The sequence below is a fragment of the Pseudonaja textilis genome, chromosome 5 (genome assembly GCF_049901715.1).
Source record: "Pseudonaja textilis isolate UNSWEBS1 chromosome 5, rPseTex1.2, whole genome shotgun sequence".
In the NCBI taxonomy this organism is placed as follows: Eukaryota; Metazoa; Chordata; class Lepidosauria; order Squamata; family Elapidae; genus Pseudonaja; species Pseudonaja textilis.
The window spans coordinates 12,075,895-12,095,225 of NC_141994.1; the positions used below are offsets into that span (position 1 = coordinate 12,075,895).

The following is a 19,331-nucleotide window of genomic DNA, read 5'->3' on the forward strand; positions in this document are numbered from 1 at the left end:
ATTCCCATAGAGGGCCAGAGAGAGGAGGAGTGAAATTACCAGGCAACCGGACAGCACCTTGATTGGACCATGTGACTGTTTTGGAAAGGGGAAAAATGTTTACTTTTAAGTAGGTGAAAACCACAGGAACCTTCAGAGTCAGTTTTCACCAGTCTGTGCCAATATGATATATCTAAACAAAAAATTATTTGAGGAATCTACCTGCCTCAGAGTTGTTTGTTATAAACGTTATTACTTGGAACCCTGACAGTAAGTTGGACAAGCATTTCACCATGTACCATATTTTTCTGAAGCACAGAACTGATTTATGGAGACCCATTTGCTCCCAATATAGAATGTGACAGAAATTTTAAACTTTTTTTTTTTTCATTTTTGAAAACAGCTGAAAAGTGTATATTAAGGCTTGAAGATTTTGTGGGTAGGGTTTGGCCAAGGAACAAAACGTATATTTTTTATGACTTCACATGTCTTACAGTATTCATTACAGCCTAAAATCCCCTCCCCACAATACAGCTCCAAGAAGCCCAAAGTGTAGATCTGTCTACTCATCTTGCATTCCCAAGGCAGGTCACAAAGTTCAGATGTGAACTCCAGGCATAAAAATGTTGCACCAGCAACAGGCAAATGATTCAGGCGATGTGTGAGCTGGCAACTGGCTTTCTAAGAGCATTTTAATGATTCCATATAGTTGGCTGCATGAACAAAGCTGGTTTAGCTATTTGATCTCATAACCAGCTTATTAAATTTCTTAAAGGTGATGAGCAGAATGTTCTTGTATTAGACTTCACTATGAATTTAAATATACCTTATTTAAACACATCTAAAATCTTTTTGTGGAATTGTAAATTTTTGATGATGTAGTCTGATTTTGACTTACCTGTAATTCACAATTCATCTATTTTCTGTAGATATTTCATATTTTCTCTAGTGTAAAGGCAATTGGAAATTAAGATGTATCACATTCTGTTTTCTAATTTAATGGATGTAAAGAAAGTTAAGTACTAATTTGTTCCTAAAGATTATAATTTCTTCTATTTTGATGGACAGAGGCTTATTCCAATAGAAATTTAGAACTGCCATTTTTACAATATAAAACTGAAGTCCTAAATTCATGAGATACTATTGATATCATGAGCTACCAATGATAATATCCCTCTTAAGACACATAAAAATGATTTTAAGAACTAAAAATGAATGCCATCACACAAAGCTTAAAGAAAATACAAAGCAGCCACAATAAATGTTTAATGACAAATTTGACCATCAAGATTTTACTAATTTTTTTCCAAACGTCATCTTCTTTTACCAACATTAAAAAGGCATTAAAAAAAAATCCACATCTGAAAGTTTTTATTCGCTAAGTACTTTCCTTTTCTATTGCTCCCCAAATGACAAATAGTGCTGAAATGGGCACAACCCATTCGATTCAAGCAAATGTCACTAACCAGTTCTACTAGGATAGCATAACGCCTGTATAAAAAGTAGTCATGGTTCTCATTTTGTACAGAAATGCAATTTTAAGCACAATTTATCATTCACTCCCAAAGGGAGTCACACTGGCAACCTGCACTTATATAACACCATTTACATATCACCTTGGGTAGTGGTTTTCAGTTCAATAACTTAAGGGTTAGATGTCGATGTCTCATCTTGGAATGGAGATCATAAGTCTTCATGGATATCAGATGAACTTATATTTGCTGATGTTTTCTCTTCTGTCAAAACGAATGAATCTTAATTAAATGTAATTCCTATGCAGTCACATTACTCCTATTGACTAGCATTCAGAAGTGCCAATGCTTGTGTAGAAAGTATATCGATGTGCCCAAGGAGGGCAGTGGTCTATTTTACTTTATGTTGGGAAGATACCTGTGGTGACCCAGAGCATCTCAGAAATATAACAAAAAACCAAAACGTAAATAAAAGTCCTTTAATGCCTTCAGCTTGGCTTCACTGTTTAATTGTTCACAGTGGAGGAGTAAACGATTTTCAAAATAACATTTCAAAGGAAAGAAACACAGTTCAAATTCAAAGAGCCGATAATGAAGCAAAAACCCAAAACAAACCACACTGAATAAAGTTCCACGATAGACCAGGATAAATAATTGCCAACTTCAGGAAGATAACCAGATACAGTCCGTTGGAAGAACGCCAACCAAGATAAACCTTCTTTAGGAATAAAACACTAATTTGTCTCCTGCGTCTGTTAGCACGCAGGTCCAAACTCTTATACAGATCTCACACCTGCAACCCGTGAAGAGGATCATGGCCCTCTCCTCCCAAGTAGACCACATTTTACCCTGATCCTCTCCTCCCTGGGTGCCCTAGGATGGATAGGGGATGGGCCTGGGTCCTCCTCTGACTGCTCAGCCAGACTCTGCCCTTCCCCACCCTCCTCCACCACCTCTGGAGCCACACTTCCAATCCCTGTTGGCTGTTCCTCCTCTTCCTCAGGGTCAGTCCCCACCAGAGGCATGACAATACTTTTCCAGAGAGACTTTGTCTACTCTTGTGCTGGAAGGAGAAAGGAAAGTCCTTAAAAGCACATGAAATATTGTGCATAACGTGGAGGTCTTGCCATGTTTTTTAAAAGCAGTCAGTACATCTACATTCTCCGAAAATAAGACCTGGTGCTTATTGTGGTGCCGAAAGAAGAATAAAACTTTTTTCGGCACCACAATAAGCACCAGGTCTTGTTTTGGGGGAATGTCTTACCTGGCACCGGAATGATGCGCTGCGTGTGCTCTGTCCACAAGCGGCTGCAGAAGTCAGGCAGTGGCGCAACAGATGTCGGGGTGTGGAAAGTCTGGTTGTGGTGGTTCTAAGGCAAGCGAGTATGGGGCGTGTGGGGTGGCTCCACCCACTACTCATGCCCTAGCTTGATTTTTACGCCTGCGCCTTGCTCCATCTTGTACAACCAGATGGTGGGTGGGGCTTAACTAGGGCTTATTTTGGGGGGCATGGCTTATATTAGGCGCAGGTGTGAAAATCGGGCTAGGGAGTATTTTGGGGGGTAGGTCATATTTTGGGGGAAACACAATATGTAGTCTCTTTTTAAAACTATACGAATGTGAACCCAATACATCAGTACTAAGGGAATAATGCAGATAGGAATATACACTGTCATCAGTAAGTATTCTGCCATATAGTTCACAACGTTGCATCTTCAAGGATGCCTGTACTTACAGGTTGTACAATCTAAGTTTCTGAAATCCTTACTATGGATTCTTTGCTCCATCTCCAAGACTCTTCTCGAGCTGAACTTGACTGTACTATAGTTGAGACTCAATCATGGCTTAAATAAATTTGGGGAGCTGAACACCTCTACCCTACTTTTTGGCAGACAGATACTTGTCTGTTACAGTGCATGACACAATCTTCTCAGCCTGACTCTTGCTCTTGTTCTCAACCTTATTTACCATTCATCAACCTGTCAACTAGCTAGAGTGAGAATTCTGAGGTTGGTCTAGCTGGAGAACAACAGGCTGGAAACGGTTAACTTAGGTTGACTTAATTATTGGTACAAAATTACTATGAGTTTCATGGCAGGATTTAGTCTTTATGATTTTATTCAATACCAGAAAAGATACCAGGAATCAATTAGAAAATATAGTGATTAGCTTGAAATGTAAGAAATATATTTAAAGGGAAATGTAAGAACATTGAAACTTTCTTTGGATCAATAATTATTACACCATTCTCCCCACTAAATCCCACTGGAAAGACAGTCACTCACCTGCTTTTATAGATGGAACACAGGTGCCATCTTTGTCTTCAAAGCCCTCTGAGCAGATACATTTGTAACCTCCTGGAGTGTTAATACAATTGGTATTTTCTCCTGTGCACACTTCTTCAGTGTGTGAACACTCATCTACATCTACAAAGATGTATGGGAAAATGAAATTTAACAATAGGCAGGTGAATTATTAAATAATATTAACTGTTTAAAAAATGTATATCCATATCATAATAATCTAACCTGTGCATGTTTCTTCTTTCATTTCGTAGCCGGTTACACAGTTTTTACATTTTTTAGGCCCTTCTCCTGTACATCCCAAGCAGCTGAGATCACATGCTAAAATGCAAAATAATAATGCCATTACGATGGAGTTCTTGGTCTCTTTGAGTGTAATTATTTGCTCTGAGACATTTCATTACACAACTAAGTAACATAATTGGGGTGAGTGTGGGGTTTGCTGCCCGTTTATATCTAGTAACATGTCATTACATTTAACATGACAAACAGACATGATTAGCTAGAGAAAATGCAAAATTAATGGACACACAATTAATGAGGCAATAGTTACATTCATGACTAAGGTATTTTGTACAAAAATATTTGCAGTAAGTTGGGTCTTCAGTCATGTTCTCCCATTGAAATCTTTTCAATTTAACAAGCGTATTAGGGAATTGAAAGGGCACACACAATGCAATGTCAACCCTTAAATGTCAAATGTAGCGCCATATCAAACTTAAAATTTGAAATTAAACTGAAGGTCCGCTAATTATTTTTAAATTTTCATTTTCAGCAACCAATTGGCACTTTTGTTATTCATGAAAAACAAATTAAGCAGTCTATATATTGTGATTCATTTAGAAATATTAAAAAAAACAAACCTTTGCAGGAGAAAGAACCATCTGTGTTCAAACAATATTGATCGGAATTGCAAGGAGATTCTTCTGCCACACATTCATCCACATCTGAAAAAATGAACCTACATTAAAGGCTATAGCCTGAATAAAAGACACATTCAAAACTTTAAAAGAAATCTGATATGCAAGATAGTGTTCAAATATAGATTGCACTGTATTAGATACATTTAATCAAATGTTAAATGATCTTTAGGATTTTCACACTTGTCCACCTTGTTTCTTTTCTAAGAACAAAATGATCCACAAATAGGAGTAGTAAAAGAAGAGGCAAAATAAGTCAGAAGTAGGTTGATAAACTGTGAAGACTAATCTGCAAAATAGTTCTGGTTGCTTCACAAATTATGGTTACAATATGTGAATGTATACATTTCTCAATATTATTTAATGAATAAAACTACAGAACATTTAATTCTCCCATCTTTGCCTTTATTTTAAAACAAAACAGTTAACCATTAAAGAATTGAATTTATTTATGACTGAAAAATACAAGCTATTATCTTACAAAGTAAGAGAGAGTTGGGAGAACTTGATACAAATAAGCTACAGATCTACAATTTTGCTATATTTAAGAACTTTCCTTCTTGATAAATGGTAGGCAGCATAAAAATCTATATATAATGCATATGAGAAAGAAAAGATAATCATTCATCCTTTACATTAATTATTTGGCACATTTTTTTTTAAAGAAGTATCACATAGCTATTCTTACCTACACAGGCTTCTTCATTTCTGAGCCAACCTTCTTTACAATCTTTACAGTCTTTGTTGGTTGCCCCAGTACATGTTTTACATGAATCATGACAAGCTATTAAGAAAAGCAACATTTGCAAGATCGTTATGGACATACAGAACTTTAAAAAGTTTGTAACTGAAACAAAAAAGAAAGTAACTTTATAAAATATGGCTTCTTTTTCCACATTCCTTTTTCATTTCTGAGTTATTCCAGGAACAGGAATTTTATAGCTATGTTTAAAGCTCAAAAAAATATACAGGGGAAAAAGGGATGATAGCACTTTGTTCTTTCCTGCTCACTGTTTTGAAACGTTTCTCTGCTTTGTCATGTATAGTATAATTTACTTTCTTTCCTCCCATTGTATCTCAGTCAGGATTCCTTATTCATATCAAGAGGACAGACATTCCAGTCTCACCTCCAGAACACTTGGTGGAAGCACATGGGAGCTCTGCCAGTGTGACCTTCCTCTTCTTTCATTGTCTTGCCTTTCTGTTTTTGCTTTCATTAAACAGGACCAAAAATATCTATCTATCTATCTATCTATCTATCTATCTATCTATCTATCTATCTATCTATCTATCTATCTATCTAACTATCTATCTATCTATCTATCTATCTATCTATCTATCCATCCATCATCTATCTATCTATCTATCTATCTATCTATCTATCTATCTATCTATCTATCTATCTATCTATCATCCCTCTATCATCTCTATCTATCTATCTATCTATCTATCTATCTATCTATCTATCTATCTATCTATCTATCTATCTATCTATCTATCTATCTTTTCAGACATGTCTGTCTGTTGTGCTGTTATGTGTGTGTGTGTTTGTGCGCAACTGTTTCAAAAAAGGATGACCATGTTACCCTTACACTTTTTATTGCTAAAAGTTCAAGCTTTCAGCACAGAAAAGAAAAACGTGTGATCTCAATTATTAATGATGTATGTTACCTGTGACCTATAAACAAGTTATTTCCCAGTGTAGGGTATATATGAACTATTACCCTTTCTGTCAATTTGACATTAGTTGTTGGTCAATATTCTTCAACACTGTGCAGGTCCTTCCTGTTCACAAGTATTTGTGACATATATTCAAATTGATAGGTACAAACCCAACAAAATTAGAGCTTTTTTGCAAAAAAAAAAAAAATCAGACAGGCAGGACAGTTCTTCTTTATGTTAACTCAGTATTTCGATCTTAGTAAAAGTTGGCTAATGATCATGAATGCTCACTTCAAACTAAACAAATATCAGCACACCATAGATAACCTCAAGGAGTAATTGAAACAAGCCATGACTCCAGAACACACAAAAATCCTGATCTAGCCAAAAAACACTAATTGAAATATCTAGAATCATGGATCTCACCATTCTCTGCCTCACTGCTTACTTTTATTTTGGGGACTAGAACACATTCCCTCCAGTAACCAATACCAAGATAAGCATGTATTAACACCAAACAAACTATAAATCAGAAAAAAACACTGCGGTCCTTGGTGGCCTCTGAGCTTACCTTAACTTACCAAGGAGAAAATCACCTCCCCACCAACATTGGCAGTTATATAAGCAGGGAACAAACCTTTAACAGTGATGAGGTAATCTAGTTCATAATGAAATGTATGCAAATAAGCAAGCAAGCAAGCTCAGAGGGAACCAAGGACTCCATAATTCAATCCTAAATGTCATATATATTGGGATGAATCTCAAAACCAGGTGTATGAGGCTTTTTTTTAAATCAAAGGTCATATTTTATAATTAAAGGCATTTTAGAAATATATAAAACTTCAATGGCACAATCAATTATGGTAAATTAGTGTATTGCTTACTTGCCCATTAATACATGGCTCAATCAACATAACATTGTAACCATTAGCTACTATGCAAACTGAAATGATTATTAAGCTGTACAGTGTTATACTGCATTTGATGTGCTCAAAAATACACGTTAAGTTTCCTAAACATAAGAATTAATAAAATTGTCTTAAATGGAACTGTTGAATTTTATGTACTCACTTCATCTCATTTTGTATATTAATTACTTGAATATTCAATACCCAGCAAGTATTTACTACAAAAAAAAACGTTCGTTTGGTTTTTTGCTCTTTTAACGACCCCATAATCCCTGTCATTGGGGTGAAGTCAGGGCAACTGAATGGGCTGAGTGTTTACTGGCCGGATGCCTTTCCTGTTGCCAATGCGGAGTTCACACAAAATCAAAGATGCCAATTAATCAATCTCCCTGAATAATATAAGCATGTAAACATACCTGTACAAACAGAATGTGTATCGTTTCTGTAAGAGTTGTAGAATCCATCAGAACAGTTCAAACAGAATTCTCCTTGATATTCTTTTTTGCACTTGCACGATCCATCACCAGCTCTAGTGCCATCTCCGTCACAGTCGCCATTTCCATGGCAAGGCCTTTCTGATCCCCCACGACAAGCTTCAAAAAAGCACAACATTTACATCTCAGGTAAAACCATGTTTTGTTACTGTTTCTCTTGCTGTAGCTCAACCTGAGCATATTTATTTGTAAGTTTCATGATGAATGGGAAACCTATCAGGACATTTTCTTTGTTTCAACTAAAAGTGTCAGAAATATTCAAACATGTTTAATAACCACCTGCAGGCTCTGCAACTTATTATCTATATTATCTAAGGTGAAGTTATCTCAACCCTTGTGGACTTTTGCAAATCTCTCAAAAACGTTGTTTTAACCAGGCCTGCAGATTCCCTGACAACAGAGAACCTACACATTTGGTTGTACCACATATGACATTCTAATCAACCCTCTTGCAATTTTGGTTTTACTTATGTTAACTGTTTACTTGGTTTTTATATTTGGCTTCAACAGTTGGCTTTATGGCATACTGCCCAAGTCACCTTGTATGAAATGGGTAGCCATTTCATAAAATAAATACACTGCTCAAAAAAAATAAAGGGAACACAAAAATAAGACATCCTAGATCTGAATAAATGAAATATTCTTATTAAATACTTTGTTCATTACATAGTTGAATGTGCTGACAACAAAATCACACAAAAATTATCAATGGAAATCAAATTTAGCAACCCACAGAGGTCTGGATTTGGAGTTACACTCAAAATTAAAGTGGAAAAAAACACTACAGGCTGATCCAACTTTGATGTAATGTCCTTAAAACAAGTCAAAATGAGGCTCAGGCGTGTGTGTGGCCTCCACGTGCCTGTATGACCTCCCTGCAATGCCTGGGCATGCTCCTGATGAGGTGGCGGATGGTCTCCTGAGGGATCTCCTCCCACACCTGGACTAAAGCATCCCCCACCTCCTGGACAGTCTGTGGTTCAATGTGGCATTGGTGGATGGAGCGAGACATGTCCCAGATGTGCTCAATTGGATTCAGGTCTGGGGAACGGGTGGGCCCGTCCATAGCATCAATGCCTTCGTCTTGCGGGAACTGCTGACACACTCCAGCCACATGAGGTCTAGCATTGTCATGCATTAGGAGGAACCCAGGGGCAACCGCACCAGCATATGGTCTCACAAGGGGTCTGAGGATCTCATCTTGGTACTTAATGGCAGTCAGGCTATCTCTGGTGAGCACATGGAGGGCTGTGCGCCCCCATAAAGAAATTCCACCCCACACCATTACTGACCCACTGCCAAACCGGTCATGCTGGAGGATGTTGCAGGCAGCAGAATGTTCTTCATGGTGTCTCCAGACCCTGTCACATCTGCTCAGTTGAACCTGCTTTCATCTGTGAAAAGCACAGGGCGCCAGTGGCGAATCTGCCAATCTTGGTGTTCTCTGGCAAATGCCAAACGTCCTGCACAGTGTTGGGCTGTAAGCACAACCCCCACCTGTGGACGTCGGGCCCTCATACCACCCTCATGGAATCTGTTTCTGACCGCTTGAGCAGCCACATGCACATTTGTGGCCCGCTGGAAGTCATTTTGCAGGGCTCCGGCAGTGCTCCTCCTGTCCCTCCTTGCACAAAGGCGGAGGTAGCGGTCCTGATGCTGGGTTGTTGCCCTCCTACGGCCTCCTCCATGTCTCCTGATGTACTGGCCTGTCCCCTGGTAGTGCTTCCATGCTCTGGTTGCTACGCTGACAGACACAGCAAACCTTCTTGCCACAGTTCGTATTGATGTGCCATCCTGGATGAGCTGCACTACCTGAGCCACTTGTGTGGGTTGCAGACTCCGTCTCATGCTACCACTAGAGTGAAAGCACCGCCAGCATTCAAAGTACCGCCAGCATCAGCCACAAAGCATAGGAACTGAGAAGTGGTCTGTGCTCACCACCTGCAGAACCACTCCTTTATTGGGGATGTCTTGCTAACTGCTTATGCTTTCCACCTGTTGTCTATTCCATTTGCACAACAGCGTGTGAAATCGATTGTCAATCAGTGTTGCTACCTAAGTGGACAGTTTGATTTCACAGAAGTGGGATTGACTTGGAGTTACATTGTGTTGTTTAAGTGTTCCCTTTATTTTTTTGAGCAGCGTATAATATGTGGGGGTGAGAAATCCCACATATCTTCTCACTGGATAACTCCAACTTTTACTCACTTACCCCACCCTACCTTTTATCTTATAAAGTAATGTATCACTAATATATTGCCTTTTCTTTCTGCTCCACAAGTGCAGGAAAAATAACAAAATATTTTAAAAAACAGCTATCTCAGTACAGAAGATAAATATCCAGTGATATATCCAAAAAGCACTTGCTCTTAAATAAGCCTATTATTAGAAATATAGCTGCCTATTGCATCCTTTCTAATACTTCCAAACCTATTTAAAGCAGTTCATTTAACTTATTCCATTCCATTCCATTCCTTTCATTGTCTATCATGTCTCTAGACAAAATCTTCGGCAGAATTCACAACGCTGATGGCACAAATGAAGCTTAATTATCTACATCAAATCTTTTCAATTCTACTTATCCGAAATACTTTTGTATTTATCTATTCAAGTTTAATTACCAACACAGTCTGGTCCATGCGTTCCAGCAAGGCAGCAAACTTCGATTGTTTCAATACAAAGCCATTTAAACAAATCGGGGTGTTTCTTCTTCCTGTAAGAGTAAAATAATTCGTAAGAAATGTTCACGAATTTCATTTTAACCTGTGCAAGTTACATACCAACATTAATTTCTGAAAGAAGAGATCAAATTGCCACTGAATTTCAAAAGGAAATAATGTAAACACCATGCAAGATGTGTATATACTATGAATTGTCAGCATTTCAACCTGTAGCATCCTATACACAGAGAGCTTGGTCTCCTGGTCCAGAATAAAGCAGTGAGCAACTGGCACAAGTGAACCAGGCTATTGCAGTACAATTATTTCCTACCTCATTATAACAAACCAGTTCATTTGAGAACAATGAAATATTTGTAAAACAACTCTTAACGGCTTGAGAATCTACTGTCTTAAATTATTATGCTTCAGTAGTATGTTGTACCACAACTACCATACCTGCACTGGCCAGGTCTGTGCGATTGTTTTTGAGAAGTTGCACTACAATTTCCTACCAGAGCATCAGATGCTGTAATGACTCACCTGGATGTTAAGCTGGACCTATCATTATTTCCAGCCATACTTTTAAAAAAAGTAACAAACAGTGGATAGTGAGATTGAATTTTGATTGGCATTAGTAGAGCTTGCATTTTCAATTGCTGACTGATCTCTGTCTGTGTCCATTTGCAACCTACCAGTTGCAGCATTTGGTCTAAGGCTAAGCCCTAACTCTAAGCATTAAAGTTAGACATAACTCTACCTCTACAATTAGGATGTTAACTATACTATCTATCATAATTTAAAAATCTTAGAATGAAACTCCATGAGGCCAGGAGAGGCCAAAACTCTATGAGGCCATCAGATCAACAAGTGAAATACTGAACAAGATATTCAAGAGAAAATTAATGTAGGACTTGTGTTTAGAAACACAAGGCATTAACAATTAGAATAATTTGCCTGTGTGAAAAATGGCAGCAAAGTTTAAAAGGACGAGGGAAGAGCAGAAAGCTGGATTTAGCAGTGAGAAGCTCTACCTAGAATTTTAGTATCAATAATATTTTCCTTTATGTATTAAATTTATATATCCCTTTTTTGCTGTTTGGGGTGACTGTTGATGGCTATCTCTTTAAATTGAGAGAAACCAAATTATGGAACTTTGACCTAAAAACAGCAAGAAAGTGATAGAGAATATAATATTTCAGATATTTACAGCAAAAAGAAAAAGGTCCAGGTCCAGGAAATTACTTATTTTTAAAGAATCAGGGGGCTTTCAATTAAAACTACAGTCTGATAATTAGTAACTGCTGATATTTTCATTTGAGGAGAAAGTCCTATCTTTTCAACCCTTCTCTCATATTTAAGATATGATTAGTTTTCAGTAGCTCTGTAGCAGCAGCTGGAGACAACTGACAACCTCCTCAGTGCATAACACAGGCACGCACACAGGTACACACATATTGAGCATAATAATCTGTAACACCAGAGTTAAAAAAAACAAAACCCAATCGCTACGGATCTTAACATTGGTAACCTTTTTCAGTGGAGTCTATGGAAATGCCATTAAGCTCAAAATTATCAGAATAGGACGAGGAGGAGGCTTTAACCTAACGTAACCAGGGATCGCTAATTAAGGGCAAGGTATCATTACAAATGTGTAAAAGAATGAGTTAGTATGAATGCATGTTCCAAACAAACACACACCAAAACCCTAAACATATGTATTCAATTAAAAAAAATTCAGCAAAATGTAGCTGTATCTCAGGACCAAAAACTGGTTTGTAGGATTTGCAGCTAAGTGATGATATACAAAGAAGAACAACTTGCCCTTCTGATCCCAGGTAGTGCTGTCAGGGCTGGTAGTTAGATAAATTCTCTTCTTTAGTTGCAAATGGAGCAGATGCGATCTGGAATTAACAAGAACCTTATCACGGAATCCTAGGAAATAATGTCTAGAATGCTTATCGCGTGCATTACGGTAGCATCTAGCAGCCATGTATAGCGACAACGATGGAAATCTCAATACTAAATGCCACCAATAAAGAATATGCCAGGCTTCTGCAGGACATTGAAGTTTGTTTAGAAAACTTCAAGAATGATTATATCCACCCTCTGATAATGCAAAAACTCAGGGTAGTCTACCTATCAATTTAATGCAATAAGCCATCATCATTTGCTTTTCCTTATCAGCAGACTGATAAATTGGAAATATATGTCTCAAGGGGACACTCCAATGCTGTATACTTTTATTATTCTGTGCCATTCATAAAGCACCTGCCTTGTTTAGATGTTTGCACCCTAAATGGATATAGCCAACCAGATACCCTCCAGATACTTTGGCATGGTCGTTGCTGAATAATTATGGACACAGTCCAAAAATTCTGTAGGGCACCGAGTAATCTACCACTGTTTAACAAAATGGGAGGGGAAGGGGAAACAGCTGCACTAAATGCAATCTACTTTTTTTCTGCACAAGATCTTTGAAAATAGTTTAGATTTTTTTAAAACCATTAGCACAACACAAATGCTGCAGCAAAAACAAGTTTATCTTACTCATGTGGGTTTAACTAAAGTATATAGCAAATAAGCATGCCTTATCAATTTAACAGCGAAAGGGGAAATACATTATCAAACTACAGCTTAAAATGGGCTTTTAATGCATTTAATGTTACTTTAGATTATCTATGGTTTTAAAAATTCTTACCTTTACCATGCACTTATAGCCAATATTTTACAAAAGTATTATTGTAGTTTTACTTACCGTTTGAACCACCAAGTTTCTATATGCTCTTCGTGTTCCTCTACCATGTTGTTGCATTCAAAGTTACTACTGTCACACAGATTTTCTATAATTTCTACAAGACGAATTTCACTACATAGAAAAACAAGAAATGAGTTGATTTATTGAATTCTGACACAGTGCTGAAATGTCCATAAAAATTAAAACACATATCTTAAAAAAATCAAGTGTTGCTATTAACTTCTAATACTATATAATCTACAACTACAATGTCCTTGAGGAATATAGGCTGTCTAGAACCATGAAATATAAACAACCAAACATATAAATGATCAATCTACTAATTTAAGCTGAAGTAGCTTATAATAATAAAACATTCACCATCCCATGACTGCTAAAACTTTGAAAAGAGCTCTTTGCTGAAGGAAACTGCCTTTCAGCTACATAGCTAACCTACAATGGATACCTCAGCATAAGGCAGCAAGCCGCCTTTATCTGCTTTTCCTTATCAGCAGACTGATAAAATTAAAGTTAATTCAATTAGATTGGAAACGCAGGTGTTAATGGGATACCCAATGAATGTGTTGTATACTTTCACTGTACTGTGCCATTGGCTGAGACAAAGGTTAAAGAGACAAAGGTTAAAGAGACAAAGGTCAGGGACAAGAGAGAACCTTTTCAGCAGGCAGCAGCAGGTTGCAACCCTATTGGTTTCCCCACTAATTTTGGGGGAAGCCAGCAGAGAGCTTTGCAAATAGAAATCCCATGATTGTGGAGTGCCAGTCATAAGTGGGCAGAATTGCACCTATGAGGCCCCTCTCAACCCTTCACACCCACCATTTCTCATGGTTCGTGGAGGAACTGAGGGTTCTGAAACAGGTTAAGAGACATCTAGAGCAAATGCGCAAATGGAGCTCACCCACTATTTGCATGGACCGGTTCCCAATGAGACCCGGTCCATGGACCCTGGGTCTAGAACACCAGCTGGAGAAAAACAAAGGATGACTCTGATTGGATAAACTTAAAGCCGCTATTAAGGTGTATTATGTGGCAATAAAAGTGGCAAAATAACAACATTTCTCCTCTCTTATTGCTTCTGTGGAATATTACCATCAGCCCTGTTCTGGATCACCTTGTCCCTCTTAGGTGTGTGTGTGTGTGTGTGTGTGTGTGTGTGTGTGTGTGTGTGTGATGATCATCTGAGCCCTGGTTTATCCTCTCCTTCCCTTTTTAGGGAAGGTGGTGGAAAAAGTGGCTGCCTGGCCTGGATTCAGAGGGCCCTGGACGAAACAGATTTTCTGGACCCCTTTCGGTCATGTTCCAGGCTATGGGACAGTTTGGTTGCACTTATGGATGATCTCGGGTGAAAACGAGATGGGGCTAATTACAAACATTTTTGCTCTTCTTGACCTCTCAACTTCTTTCGATATCATTGACCAGGGATCCTTTTGGGCTGGCGATGTGAGTTGGAGATAAATGGCAGTTTAGCACTGGTTCAGCTCCTTTCTCCAGGACTGCTCCCAATAGGTGTTGATAGTGAAAGATCTACACCCCATCGCTTGCTTGCTACAGGGCTCAGTACTCTCTGGTCTCCTGTTCAACACCAGAGTGATATATCATTAGTATGCTGATGATACTCAGCTCTACATCTCCACACCTGGTGATCCGAGTGATTCTGTCTTTACCCTCTCAAGGTGCCTGAAGGCTGTAGTGACCCGGATGGAGGACAACAGGTTCCTGACTGAACTCTGAGAAGACCGAGTGGCTCTGGGTGCACGGAGCTTCAAGAGTTTTTGTGTTCCTTGCTTCTGGGTGGGTTGCATTATCCCATTCAGATCCAATTCGCAACTCCGGGGCTCTTGTGGACTCACAGCTCCTGCTTCAAGAGCAACCGATGGGTGTGACTAGAAGAATTTTTATACAGCTCCAGTTCCTGCACCAGCTGTGCCCTTGCTTGATCCCCTGTACTCAAGATATTTGAGCCCTAATCAACCTCTCATCTGGACTATTGCAATGCCCTCCAGCCTTGAAATCCATTTGGAAAATTCAGCTGGTTCAAAGTGCAGCAGTGAGAGCAGTCTTTGGGGGCCCCGTATTGCACCTCTAGCCTGCGAACTGAACTGCGGGTATCAGTCTGCTTTCGGATGCAGTTCAAGGGGTCGGTTATGACTTTTAAAAGTTTTAGGTTATATAAGGAACCACTTCGTTCTACTATGACCAGCCCGCTCCATTTGTGCTGGCAAAGAGGATCTACAGTCAGGGAACTCTTGACTACTGGGACCCAGAAGAACCCTCTCTGCCATAGCGCCCACTCTTTAGAACATCTTACCCTACATGGTGAGATCTGACTCCACTTTCCTAATCTTCCATAAGAACCGGAAGATCGGCTCTGCTGATTGGTCTGGGAATCTAATGGAAGAGTAGCAGGGGTGGGTGGGTGGGTGGCTACTAAACTGATAGCAAACTCCACCTGTCCTTGCTTCCTGCTTCCCTACCTGTCCATTGTCAACTCATAAAACATTTCAATGCACGTTTTATTGTTGCCAACAGAACGGGAGTGGGGAAGGAGTTTGAAAGAGCAGTGCAGCAGTTTGGAATCTAAAGTGCATTCCATTGATTCTTGCAGAGATTATAACTAGACGACTGAAGTTTCTCCTGCACAAATCTCTAATTGGAGAATACGATTGATGACTCTTGGCTATGGACGTGTTTCGTTGGAGAATATGAATTATGATACACCCAGAGGTGGGGGAAAACCAGGGTCAAGGGTGACAGTGAATTATATGTCTCAGAATCGGCTACATACAAGTCATGCCAATGTCACTCCTAATGAATTCTTTGAATTTTTTTGAAGTTTGGTTCAAGGCTCATAATTTAATTAGGGAGATCGCTGGAATCCTGACAGCTAGCCGATTCTGAGACACCCATCTTTTATTTTCATATTACTGTATACCCAGTTTTCTTTTTATTGTTTATTCTATTGTTCTGTTATTGTTATGTTTACGCTTTTTTCATTTTTCCATTTTTATTATTGTAAGCCTCCTAGAGTAGCCACATGGTGAGATAGGTAGCAAATAAACTTAAAAAAAACCCTGCTGCATTAAGCATAGGAATATTAAAGTTAGACTCTAGGCTTGGACATTTTCAGCAGCCCAAACAGCAACATCTGGACTTGTTTAAAGCTTGCATCCTTGCATGTACAAATTCCTCTTTTTTCTGGTTGCTGTCATATTTGTGTTGGATTTGAGATTACAAAACTATAGTATGGGCCAGGTTACATGTTGATACTTGAGTCAAACTTAAATATGCCAACATGTAAAGAAAAGTATGTTTGCTAGCCAACTGTCTTCAAACAGAGTCAGGTACTTAACTATAAATTAACAACATTTCTGCTTTATATACTGTATTCAGTCTCAGGCATCTCGATCTTGCTCACTGCAAAGCCTATTAGCACATTGAAAAGAAAAATAATATATGCTATACCTTGATTCATATTTTGATAATGTTTTTTCTTCCCAAGCTGTATTGCCACCTCCAAAGTTCTTCTTTGCTGTGTCTGTTAGCCCCTTTAGAACACAAATTTGATAAAATGAATATTTTTTTTCAAAATATTGTTTTTACTACCAAAATGCAGACCCTTTTTCAAAAAAAATTATACCCTAGCCAGTTCCATGGATAGTATACTATATCGAGGTCCGGTAAGAAATATTTACAGAAAGTATACATACAATACAGAAATGTATTACTCTGCAAATGAATTAGTTTACTCTTTTTTGAAAGCTCATACTTCAAGTCCATACAAAGGTTAAGCCCTATTAATAGATTATTGCTCTTTCTACCTGTTTGCACACAAACCAGCAAATATTAATCAGCATTTTTGAAAGCGCTTCTATCAACATGCTTTGAAACCAGTAATAATTCAAATTTTCACTAGTGTCAATGCACTAATGGTATTCTTCTTTCCAATAATTAATCCCAATATGAAAGAGTTCTAATTTTATACCATTCTCAATAAATATTTTCTCAGTTCATAAGTTAAGATACTATATATCTGAGTTTTAAAAAGGTTGGAATCTGATTTTTCCATGTTACTTTCACACATTATGTACCAGCCTAACTATAAATCCATATCCTTATTTATAACACCATAAAATTGAATTAGGAAGTGTTTTAACAAATGCTTTCTGTCAGTTTAAAATTTAAGGATTTTTTTTTTTTAAAGAAACATTTCTGGAACATGAGAGCCAGTTTTGTGCACTGACAGAGGTGCTAGTACAGGCAGTCCTTGATTTATGACCATAACTGAGAATACACATTTCCACTGAGAAACAAGGCAGTTGACTTGTTTTACATTTTTTGCCACAGTTGTTAAATGAATCGCTGCAGTTATTAAGCCAATCATGCCATTGTTAAACAAATCTAGTTTCCTACATTGACTTGGCTTGTTGGAAGCTGGCAGGGAATCACATGACTGCAGAAAAGTGTCATGTCATAAATACATGCTTGTTACCTACTGTCCGATTTTTGATCACGTGACCACGGGGATGCTGCAACGGGTTGTAAGTTTAAAACATGGCCATCCTGACATTAAAAAAAAAAAACTTCCAATGGTCACTAAATGAATGATTATAAGTTGAGGACTACTTGCATAGGCTCTGAAGTCTAGCTCTGCTTTTTAAGCATAAAAACCAGCTGGGTCATTTTAGGCCAGTCTCTCTCTGTCTCTATCTCTCTGCCTCTTTCTCTTCTTTTTCTCTTTCTCCCTCCCTCCCTCTCTCTCTCTTTCTCTGCCTCTTACATTGTCTCTCTCTTTCTGTCTCTTATTCTCTCTTTTATTCTCTTTCTCTGCCTCTTACACTGTCTCTGTCTCTGTCTCATTCTGTCTCTTTTTCTTACACTCTGTCTCTCTCTTTCTCTGCCTCTTACACTCTCTGTTTCTGTCTCTTACACTCTGTCTCTCTTACTCTGTCTCCTTCTCTAACACTCTGTCTCTCTCTTTCTGTCTCTTACTCTCTCTCTCTGGCTCTCTCTTATTCTCTGTCTTGTTCTCTAATAAACTGACTCTTTCTCTCTGTCTCTCTTATTCTCTTTTTCTTACACTCTGTCTCTCTCTCTTTCTCTGCCTCTTACACTCTGCCTCTCTCTTTCTGTCTCTTACACCCTGTCTCTCTTACTCTCTATCTCTTTCTCTAACACTCTCTCTTTCTTTCTCTCTCTTATTCTCTGTCTCATTCTCTTACACTCTCTCTTTCTCTGCCTCTTACACACTCTCTCTCTCTCTTACACCCTGTCTCTCCTACTCTGTCTCTTTCTCTAACACTCTCTCTCTCTCTTTCTGTCTCATACTCTCTCTCTCTCCGGCTGTCTCTTATTCTCTGTCTCTCTTTCCCTGCCTCTTACACTCTCTCTCTCTTTGTGTCTTACTCTGTCTCTTTCTCTTACACTCTCTCTTTCTCTGCCTTACACTCTGTCTCTGTTTCTTACACTCTGTGTTTCTTTCTGTCTCTGTTTCTCCCATCTTTCTCTCTCTCTCCCTAGCCCACCTCACAGGGTTGTTGTTGTTTGCGTGGAAAACAAGGACGCGGGAATGTTAAGATCACCGCCTCGAGTTAATTTCTGAAGCCTCCCTGTAAGGACACAACCCTAACGAATAACGCTATTAAAAATAAGCCAGGACACAAATATTTCCTGTACACGGAACACACAGTACACAGCAATTTGTTGGCGTTACCCTTATTTAAGAAACTAGTTTTAATGAGGGGGCGGGGAAAAACCAACTTTCTCCGACTATTCTTGGACTGTTAAATGGAAGCGGCTAAGCCAAGGTCTCTCGCCCTCCGCCCTCCTTAAGCTGCCGAGCCAAGGTACCCTCGAGCTTCCCCGCCTCTCCCACCTGAGCGAACCGGTCGACGATCCCTCGACAGGTGTTGCAGGCCTGCCGGAGCCTCTCCTCGGGGGAGCCCAGAGCTTGCGACGCGGGCGGGAAGGAGAGGAAGGCCAGGAAAGCAAACGCTTCCAGCCACCTCCGCGCAGCCCGACCGGCTTTCATCGCTTTGAACCAACCCGCCCCCCCAACCTCTCGCTCAGCTCCAAGGCCGGCTCTTATTCACAACTCTTTTGCTTTTTCTTAGTCCCGCCCACGCTCACCTCCGGCCAATCGCGCGGCTCCCAGCGGAGACCCTCGTGCTGGGAAAGCAGG

General features: G+C 39.0%; 1 protein-coding gene across 1 annotated transcript; it reads right to left on the reverse strand.

Annotated features, from left to right (window-relative positions):
• Window positions 1-1,211: 1,211 nt before the first annotated feature.
• CRELD2 (CRELD disulfide isomerase 2) lies at window positions 1,212-19,223 on the reverse strand. The gene is made up of 10 exons (XM_026714054.2): window positions 19,026-19,223; window positions 16,616-16,698; window positions 13,154-13,264; window positions 10,360-10,451; window positions 7,661-7,837; window positions 5,363-5,458; window positions 4,618-4,701; window positions 3,980-4,075; window positions 3,737-3,877; window positions 1,212-1,715 (listed from the first exon to the last, which is right to left on the reverse strand). The coding sequence occupies exons 1-10, from the start codon at window positions 19,179-19,181 to the stop codon at window positions 1,663-1,665; spliced, it is 1,089 nt and encodes a 362-aa protein (XP_026569839.2). The 5' UTR covers window positions 19,182-19,223; the 3' UTR covers window positions 1,212-1,662.
• Window positions 19,224-19,331: the final 108 nt, after the last annotated feature.